The 10,649-nt window shown below is 44.6% G+C and overlaps 1 protein-coding gene across 1 annotated transcript in view; it reads left to right on the forward strand.

Annotated features, from left to right (window-relative positions):
* ENAH (enabled homolog (Drosophila)) overlaps positions 1-10,649 on the forward strand; it is an 85,178-nt gene that overhangs the window by 35,296 nt on the left and 39,233 nt on the right. The window contains 1 exon segment of the mRNA XM_018556518.1: positions 2,626-2,791. Within this exon segment, the coding sequence (XP_018412020.1) occupies positions 2,626-2,791 (166 nt within the window).

A 10,649-nucleotide genomic window follows, 5' to 3' on the forward strand; every position in this document is an offset into this window, starting at 1 on the left:
TCTAGCCCAGAATTGGCCTTTTAAATCACCTGAATTGGACAATGATGGGGAAACCTCCCACTGAGGACACCTGTTTCATTGACATCTCCTGTCCTTTGAAATGTTCCCTTTTGTGTACCAAACAAAAAAGCAAAATAAATAGTTTTGGCTTTACTTATACTTTGGTTTGCACTCAACCTATATATTAAAGCAGAACTCTGGACAAAATGGTTCTTAACCCTTGCATTGGGGCTACCCCGGCACTGCAAGGGTTAAGTGCTCGTTTTGTCTTAGGGAGCGCAAATAAGAGTTATACTCCCCTGAACCACGATCCCGGCTTGTTCTTAAGCTGGCCGTACACCTATAGATTATCTGCAGACTTTCTATAGTCAGATGGAAAAAGTGCAACAGATTCCTCCATCTACGCTACACTGTGTGGATGGAGGAATCTCCCACTGGACCAAGCTTCAGTATCTTGCTGGTCGGCCCCGTTACCCTAAGCTACAGCAATAAAAAAATCGATATGCTGTTAAGTGTTAGATGCATTTTTATAACCTTTTTATTTGTGTAGCAGTTTATAGTGGGGAGGGGCAGGGGGGGGTTGTTGCAATTATTTTGCATAGTGTCAAGTCCTTTTATATCTCTTGGGAAAACAACGTAGCCATTATTTATGTAGACCAGGGGTAGCCAAACTCCGGCCTTCCAGCTGTGGTGAAACTACAAATCCCATGATGCATTTCTCTCCGGGGCTCGTGGCTGTGAGAATTTTGCAATGCCTCATGGGATTTGTAGTTCCACCACAGCTGGAGGGCCGGAGTTTGGCTACCCCTGATGTAGACAAATCCATCAGAGTTGCAGTCAGGTTAACCAATACATAGTGACTACTTAGTGGCATTTGGCATCAACGACCTCTGGGCACAAAAGGGGTTAACTAGTGTGACCAGGAAGCAGAGCCCACACGTGTGATGAGCAGATATGTACATGTATTTTCTTGGTGTGTGTGTGTGTGTGTGTGTGTGTGTGTGTGCATGTATGTATATATAATCTCTATGTATCTCTCTCGATAGATCTATATCTCTCTCTATCTTCACTTCCTCTTCGTTGCTCATTCTGAGGCCGCTCCGTGCACCTGTGGCTGTCGGTTGCGGTTAATGGATCCTGTTGTGACACCACACATTGGTGGTGCTGCGGTGTCCCGTTGCTACATGAGTGGTGAAACCACAAGGTTTTTTTGTCACTTAATAAAACAAGCCGAAATGTCAGATTTGTCACCTCCTGAGCACTTGACATTTTTAAAGAACAGGCAAATATGTAACACACCCTTTAGTTGGCATGTGCATGTTTTCTAAAGCCCTAAAAGTGTTTCAGCTCATGGAAGGAGTCTTCTCTATATGTGTAGTTGTTACAAGTCAGCTGAAAGGTGAGTTCAGGCTTCTAGTGGGAGTGCCTGCTGTTCACCCCCCTAGCAGCACATGCAATCCTTTTGCTCTGTTCAGGCATCAGGAGCAAAAAGGAACACCCTGTGTAAAAAGTGCCGATTTGGCCCAGTGTGGAGCGAGTCCTCCATACTTGGAAGTACATGATACTTCCTTTTGGCTCCCACATCTGAATGGAGCGGTGGGGAAGCAAAGTTAAGTTAGTGAAGGGGTGTAGCTGGGAGGTGGGGGTGAGTGTTTGTTTTACGATGAACCTGCTGCTTTGTCCTGGGTAGGTACTTAGATGATCTCTTGGCAGGAATCCCATGGCGGTGGTGTTTGGTCATCTGTAGAGCAGGAAGGGGGGCAGCAGTGGCACAGAATCCATGGCATTTTTTGTTTTTACAGTCCATAATGGCACATATTGCCCCGATTCAGGAGGACCACCAAACCCATATGTCATATTATACAAGGTTCTTGACGAGTAAAGCACCCCCCATGTTGGGCCGGAGTTGCCGTTTTTAGGAGATAAAAATGGTCGTGAAAACATACGCGGGCGGCCATTTTTTTTTATCCTCTACTTATAAATAAGGGTAGTTTCCAGGCTGTCATGCTGATCCAGTGGTTTCCATTCTTTACCTCCCCGGGGCAAGTATTCCAGGTTTGAAACTCACGGACAGAGATGTGCGTTTCACTCATCATTGTCCATTCTTAATCTGTTCTACAGCTTGCCCTCTGCAGTGTGTTTCTGTTGTGCTTCGGGGCTGTCCATAGGCCATTGTGCCGGCAGTGTACATTGTTATCCAGACGCGGGCCAAGAAGCGTCTGATTTCTACTCGCACCCATTTCATATTCACATAATGTACTCATCTGAGTGTACAGATTTATGTAGGACTGGGCAGAAAGTTTTTATTCCTTAAGTTGGTCATGTTCTTGAACGCTTGACCACTTCTTTGGAACTTGCATCTGTTCTGCCCATTGGAAAACAATGCACATTGTATGTGGATTATCCATTTATTTGATTTTATCTCGGCAGTTGCTCAGTAAGCTTAGTACACAGGCAGGGGGAGGAGAACCTGTGAGCATGTAAATGAAATATTGTTAAAATGTCCTGCTTCAAATGCAATATAAATGATTTCTAATTGATGTTCGAATAACTCAGAATGTGTTAAAATACAGACAAGTTCCTCTTTTTTTACACTAACCATCACCTCTCCTTGTGTCCTTGCAGTGAACAGAGCATCTGCCAGGCCCGGGCTGCTGTTATGGTGTACGACGATGCCAACAAGAAATGGATACCAGCCGGCGGCTCTACGGGATTTAGCAGAGTTCATATTTATCACCACACAGGAAACAACACGTTCCGAGTGGTGGGGAGGAAGATCCAGGATCACCAGGTGCGTGGCAACTCCGAAACCTGCAGACCCCGTTGCTGAAAGTAGATGCCTCTTTAATCGGACGTAGGCAACCTCGGCACTCCAGCCGTGGAGAAGCTACAAATGCCGTCATGCCTCTGGGGGTTATGCTGTGGCTGTCGGAGTCTTGCAATGCCTCATGGCACTTGTAGTTCCACCACAGATGCACTGCCGATGTTACCCACCCCTGCTGTATATGATTTCCCCACTCAATCCTAAATAAAACATTTGGGTTGGAATGTGGGGGGGTTCAAACCCAACTGAAGTATTTATTGCTGGGTGCTCCCATTGGATAGAGTAACCCTGGTTTCCTTTATCATTGACTGCAGTCTCTCTGGGTTAGGAAAAGGTTGCAGTCTGCTTTACCCTTTAAAATTGCAAATCGGCACAATTCAATGGTGTGAACTACACCAGCAGAAATTCATTGATTTTTAGTGTCTTTGGTATGTGTTAGATAATGCGTCAATGTGAATGGGCCCTAAGCCCCCGGTCACACTTGTATGGGTGTGCGACAGGACACCGTGCCCGTATATATGCTCATTTTTGTACTGCACACAGGGCAGCTTAATTTCATATTGGCTCCCCTTTGTACTACAATCATGCCAAAGAATACTGCACTCCCCCCAACAAAAATGCATGGCATAAAATTGTGCCCCTGAAAACACAAGAAGTGTTGGGATGCCATTAACAATGCCATTGCAGCGCCTTACAGAAGTGATGCACATTTCAGGGTACTGCAGGAAAACACATGTCTGTACCCATGTTGCTGCAATGCACAGATGTGAACGGGGGCTTAAATAGAAGTTATGGGTAGACCGACCCTTTTAAATGTTTGTCTCCCTTTCTAAAGCAGAGAGGGCTGAGAAAATACAAATCTGATTTTTTGACCTGTAAATGGTGAATGAATTACTGTTGGTAGCAGGGCAGGCAGCAAAGATCATTGGTAGCTTATTTTTTTTCTCCATAATTGTTCCACATGTTTATGAGTGTTAAAGGGGAAGAGTAACAGTAATGTATATATTATAATGTAATGGTAAAGCGTCTCCCCTCTGATCCCCCTTTTAAAGATACATTGTTTCAGGTCACTGCTGTCAATGTAAATGGCACTTTCACATCATCATGTGGTCATTGTGGCAGTTTAGAGAACCTCAATGTATGGGGAGGAATTGAAGTGAAAGCTACATCCCCGAGGAAAAAAAGCTCAAGGAATATTTTTGCAGAGATTAATTGCACAGCGAGCTCCAACCGCTTCTTTCAGAAGTCTCCTATATGTATTGTATGTGCCAGCAGGAGCCGCATTGTAGAGTCAGGAAGCCGGCGGAGTGCTCTGTGGCCCATCTATTGTGTGATAACAACAATGTAACATGGGACTTGCTCTGTGTTCTATAGGTGGGCTTCCAGAGTCCAGGGGGAGTACCTACTACGGTGTGTCCGCTGATGAAAGGCCAGCTCCACCCAAAACTATAATGTTTGAATGCTGCTGGTGAGCCGAATGGGATGGTCACTTCTTGTGTCTTTTTTTTATGGGGTACAAGACCTCTTTTTGTCTTGTGATGAGGCCTCTAAGACCAATATTTGCTTTTCCTGGAGTTCAGCTTAAAAGTGTATGTCAAAGTACAAGAGTAATATGTATTGTTCCTGGAATCTCGGTGAGCTTTGGGTATTTCTTCCAGATCTGTGCAGTAATTCTGTGTGACACTTTGCTTCTAAGAAACTTCTTGCAATACAGACCAGTCACTGCTGCTCTTTCTGCTTGTGCAGGGTGACTGATCTTGTCTCCGCCCCCTCCTGTAATAAAGACCAGTCACGGCTGCTCATTCTGCTTGTGCAGGGTGACTGATCTTGTCTCCGCCCCCTCCTGTAATAAAGACCAGTCACTGCTGCTCATTCTGCTTGTGCAGGGTGACTGATCTTGTCTCCGCCCCCTCCTGTAATAAAGACCAGTCACTGTTGCTTTTTCTGCTTGTGCAGGGTGACTGGTCTCGTCTCCGCCCCCTCCTGTAGTTTTTTGCAGGCAGCCTATAGTGCAGGGGTGGGCAACTCCGACCCTCCAGTTGTGTCTTAACTACAAATGCCAACATGCCTCTGGGAGTCATACCTGTAACTGTCAATCTTGCACTGCCTCATGGGACTTGTAGTTGCACAGCAGATGAAGGCCTGGAGTTGCTGTAATGGGTCTGGCCTGCTGGGTCCTTTCCACAGCTCTGCTCTCTGCACAGGCGAAGTACACCATTGTCTATGAGTTTTTGTATCTGAAATTCATTTTTAGAGCACATCTAAACCAGAATCTCATAGAAGCTTTAACATGTTAATGTGACTTCAAAAGTGTTTTTTTTTTTTTTATTTTAACCGATTTTTAAATCTGCAGACATTCAAATACTTGGTGATCCTGCCATGTAGGTCCTGGTTGAGCCATTGTTTTATTATTGGGTGACAACCGTTTCCTAATTTTGATTCTGTATTGCCATCTCGTCACTTGCACCTCTGACGGAGACTATAGCCAGCCATGACAGGGTGACGCCCTGTAACGAGCAAAGTGCCTGAACAAGGACCTTCATGGCAGGATCACCAGGCGTTATTTGAATGAAAGCTGCATGTTTTTTTTTCTTCTATTTTTGGGAACCTTTTAAAGGAACACTTTTAATAAAAGGCCGGCGTTCCTTCTTTCACTGCAGCAGGTGAACACCTTTGTTCTCCACCAACACCTGGGCTCGCTTGTGCTGCCTGTCGGTGTGTTTTATCAGATCAGCGTGAAGGATATACAGAAGCACGGCCTACTGAATAATGTAGGAATGCCGCCTTCGAGCTGCCTTTTTGTTATCGGTGGCGGGAGGCGGCTGTGTGTAACGCATAGATATTGGAAGGCATGTGTTTTGTCAGCTGCGCGAACAACACGGTCAAGGTAAGTTCAAGGTTGGAAAGTGCGGAGGAGCGCTCGAGCAGAAACTATCAACAGCGTGTGCAGCATGAGATTCTAATGCTTCCCATTGTCTGCTGTTCAAGGCAACCTGTCATGTCTGTCCTTTATCTGGCACAGCCGAGGCTTCCATCCAGCATCGGTCCTGGACTGGTCACAAAGGCATAGAGCAAGGGTAGGCACAGCTTTGACCTTCCAGCTGTGGTGCAGCTACAAATCCCATTAGGCATTGCAAAACTCTGACAGACATGACTCCCAGAGTTAGATGCATGATGAGACTTGTAGTTTTACCACAGCCGGTGAGCTAGAGTTTGCCAACCCCTGACATAGAGCGTGCTTGGTCTCAGATGTAGCTTCGCTCAGTAGCTACAGCTGTGATGGGTAAAAGCTGCTGTGACGGGTGCCCTTTAAAGGCATAATGGTGTGCCATTAAGGAGAAGTAGAATAACTGGGGTTACAGTTCCCTTGTTAGCATGTTGACCGTGTTAGACTGACAGCACTGTCCTTTTGCAGTAGAGCTCCAATCTGGGAAAATGTAAAAGTGTATTTAAAGCCAAAACTTTTTAAAAGTTTTTGATTGTGTGTAAGGGTTAGGACCCCGTCTGGCTTTTGTGTGCCTGTTGACATTGACCCTTTCAATTTTCCGCTGGTGGCTATGGACCTTCACCCTCATGATATTTCCCTGGTGGCCATGGACCTTCACCCTCTTGATATTTCCCTGGTGGCCATGGACCTTCACCCTCTTCATATTTCCCTAATGACCTTGTCACCAGGACTCAGTGAGCGATAATCCAAAATTTTGAGCTGCTGTCAGAACAGGAATAGAGGGGAAATTGTCCAACGCGGACCCCTGTTCTGGTGACAATTGTCTGAAAGGAATTTTCCCCTCACTTTGGGTTTTCCTCTCACTTCCTGTTTTGTCTATAGAACAGTGAGACTACATGTAATTCAACATCTACAACAGTAGAATAGCTCTGAGAAAGAAATTACAAGAGGAAACAAGAAGGATAGGGAATGGGTAGGAAAAGATGGGTGGGAGGGGACAAGAAGAAGACCTCACATAGAGGATAAGGAATGGGAAGGACAGTGGGGATGAGCCATGAATTCGCATTCAGTATGATAGAGGCACTTGAGAAAACTTAGTAAAGTCAAACTACAGACAAGTTTCTCTCTCCATGTAGTCTTCCAATATGGGGTTCACTTAGGGAGGTTTAGTTACCGCTACGTTATATAGCGATCAATCTGATTTTCTCGACCCCAAGGCAGAAGAATTACGAGGTTTGGTTAGTGCTATTGTATAAGTCCTATAGTTACTAATACGCCAAATGTGTATTTGTATGCGACTGTAGTCAACATTGTTTGTGTTGCAGATATTTTTTTTTTTTAAACTGAATACAAATCTAAAATGTAAAAAAAAAACAGGAAGTGAAAGGGAAACCCTTCACCCTCTCGCAAATTGAAAGTGAGCTTTTACTTTGCTTGTATTGGGCAAACTAACGGGGCCCCTTGATGGCATGCACCAGAAGGTGTTAATACTTCCCCCCAGCCTTATTCTCTCAGCTTGTCAATTTCCCGGTACCTATCGTTTGACCTAGGGATGCACCGATCCCGGTTTTTCCGTATTGAGTATGTGTACCGATACTTTTGGTACTTGTCAATACTGAGTACCGATACTGGTGCTTCCGCTGCCATGGAGCTGGCTTCCGGGGCAATCTGCCCGAGAAGCCGACTCCATGTTATCTGGCCGGCTTGATTGGCTGTGTAGCCTTGTTTTCTGGGCCAATAAGAAGGCCGGGCGGTGAGTAATGACCCAGCTTCCTGATTGGCCGGGAATGGAGCCGGCTGGCAGGTCATTACTGGTAAAAGAAGTTGAAAAAAAGACTTGCTGGCTCACCATGTGAAAATAGAAAAATTGTGAAAAAGAAAACAAATGCAGCCAGCACATTTTAAGGATTGGTCAGCTGCAGAATATGACATTTTTTTGCTTCTGGGTTTAGATGCACTTTAGGATTTCCCACCAGTGGAAAGTTTTCCTGTCTGTTGGGTAAATGGGAATTGAGAAGAAGCCACCCACCAGCGGGCACACAGATGACAATAAGAAAATAGGTTTTTTTTTTCCGGTAACGTGTGGAAGAATATAAAACCTTTGCTCGGTTTTAGTGACATTTTATGTCGCCATGTACCACTCTGGGATCCCGATTTGCAGTTCTGTATTTAATGCGGAAAAGCCGTTCCCAAACACATCAATCTGATGCGAAATTTCTGTGTGACACCGCGAGGGTCCTTATAGCTGTCTATAATAAGAGATCAACATCAGATCCGTCCGTATTACAGCGACGTCACACAGACCCAACATCTGAGGAGCTCTCTAGAATATGGCGGCTGCATTGTATTATTAAAGGAATTCTTCTCTAACATTACAAATTCATAAGAAAAAATGGGTTCCCAAATCACCAGAGTGCCAGCAAATGGGACTGGGGAGGATTAGTGTATCACAGCAATACCTGGATGAATGGCTCCAGTTCTTGGCAGGTGAACCCTGTGCCCTGCATTCATTTCAAGGCTTCCTTTTCAGTTTTGACTGGTGTGTACCTGTGAGCCTCTGTGAAATGTTCATTACAGGTACATTTGTCTTGGTGACCGCTCACACTGGGTAATGTTTCGTTAATGTTTAGGGAGCTTTGCTGATTAATGCTCACGATGGAGGGCTTTTATTTAACCCTTTGTATTAAAGTCGAGTTTCAGGCAGATTTAAAAAAAAATACTAATACCAGTTATGTATTTAATAAAAATACTTCATATTGTCTATGTAACCAGTGTAAGTACCTGAATCTGCCGTGATATCTGCTTGCCTTGCATTTCAGATTGGGAGAAGTAGGGGCCAGTGGAGTGCATTGTATACACATGTACTGAAAGGAGGAGAGAGCAGAGGGATGAGCTCATCAGTGAGCTGTAGGGCTGCAACCAACTAATCTAGAGCTGCAGCTTAACGATTATTTTCAAAATCGATTAGTTAGCCGATTATTACGTTCGATTAATCGGTTAAACTAATTAATCAATTGAGCATAGTTGTCAACTATTCTCATTGATGAGTTGGTTGGATCCCCTAGCTTTCTCCTCCATACTGGGAGGAGGGCACAGCAAGCAGTGAGTGGGTGTAGTAGCCAGCATTCTATTGGCTATTGCAATAAGAAATGGCCAATAGCAGGCTGGCAATGGCACCCGCCCACTACCTGCTGTATTTACATTTAGCTGCCGTCTGCGGAACCTTGCTACCAGCAGTCAATCATTCCCTGGCTGAAGCTATTCAAGCGCCATGTGCTTGCAGTACAATTATTTAAAAAACAATTTATAATAGGTGGGGAAAAAAAGTCAGTTTCAGCCTGACAAATTCTGCTGCGGGAGGTGCGTTGCAGTGCCATTCATTTCAATAGCACCCCAAACACGCCTCCCATCCACAATGCTGTGTGTTCCAGTACAGGGCAATAAATTGTGACTGAAGTTATATTCTGAAGTCAACTTTGTAGCACTGCAATTGTGTATTTTATTTTAAATTAGGGATGGTATTTTTTTTTTAAATATCCGATTAATCGAAAAAATTATCAGCCAACTAATCGATTGTGAAAATGGCCAATCGCAAGCTGGAGGGGGCTGACCAAGCTGTATTGCTTTTATCTCGGTAGAGAAAAGTCAGGTCACCAGACTGGATGGTCAGAAATGTTAATCCTTTGGCTGATGTTTTTTCTTGCATTCCATTGCTTCCCCCCCTTCATACATCTGTCCATTTGAGTAGAAGTATCCCTTTGTATGCTCAGAGCTGTCTCCCTGCCACCACCTTTAAAAATAAATAAAATGGTGGGAAAAGTTTACAAACTGTGTCTTGTATGTTTTCGGGGGATTTCACCTAATTTCCTATTCTAGCAATGCAACAGGAAATGTGAAAGAATCTCCCCAGAATAAAGGTGGAATCCTACTTGGCAGCTGTTATTTCCTCTTATCGGTGACTGATGCCAGTGCTTGGATTTCTCTACACGGTCTATCCTAGTAAATACCACCAGGACAGGAAGTGAGGGGAAATCTCCCCAAAGGAACACAGGCAGCATTAACCATTTATAAAATATTCCCCATTGTATCAAAAAAGGAATAAAAATGTTTCGGCTGCAGTTGGACTTTAATCGTAATTTTTAGGATCTTGTTGTAAAGACGTCTCTCACTGGAGACAAAGATATTGTTTTAGAATGAAGAGTCACCGGCCTCATATGTACCATTTTCACTGTGTGTTCTTGCTGGTGGGAGAGGAGATTACATGAAGCCTAGTGCCCTAACAAATGCTCAGGAACAATCCATCCATCCTCGGGATGTCAATGTTTCTGAGCTGTGGGTGATGCTCTGCTGAGGGGAGGGAGAGGAGGCGAGTGGCGTAGGCTCCTAACGCAGCCTTAAAGTGGTATTAAACACTCAGATCAGATATACATCGCTCAGCAAAGTATTTCTGTACATTTTTGCCTAGCACTTGCAGTCATCACATTTCCAAACCGCTCCATCACTGTCGGCTCCATATCCCTGAACTTCCTGTCCAGTACAAGATCTCAAGGGACACGGCAGTCTATAGCAGCTATCATTCTGTAGATTTGGAGAAGAGGGAGGGAGAAGTGGGAAGCAGTCTTTCCTTGGTGTGTCTGTAATTGTGGAGACACGCACAGCTTGCCAGCTCACACAAAGGTGGCTCCATAGAACCCTGCAAGGGAAAGGATATCGGGGGCCAGTACTCAGGGGACCAGCTCATTCTGCAGGAAACTACAATTTTTATACATCAAGGAGCAGCAACCATTACAAGTGATTTTCATTAGCGTTTGAAATGGCTTAAAATCCTGTTTTGCCTTTTAATATCACTCTGACATATACTTAAAGTGGATCTGTGCA

This window comes from Nanorana parkeri, unplaced genomic scaffold (genome assembly GCF_000935625.1).
Source record: "Nanorana parkeri isolate BGI_ZX_2015 unplaced genomic scaffold, ASM93562v1 scaffold240, whole genome shotgun sequence".
Classification (NCBI taxonomy): domain Eukaryota; kingdom Metazoa; phylum Chordata; class Amphibia; order Anura; family Dicroglossidae; genus Nanorana; species Nanorana parkeri.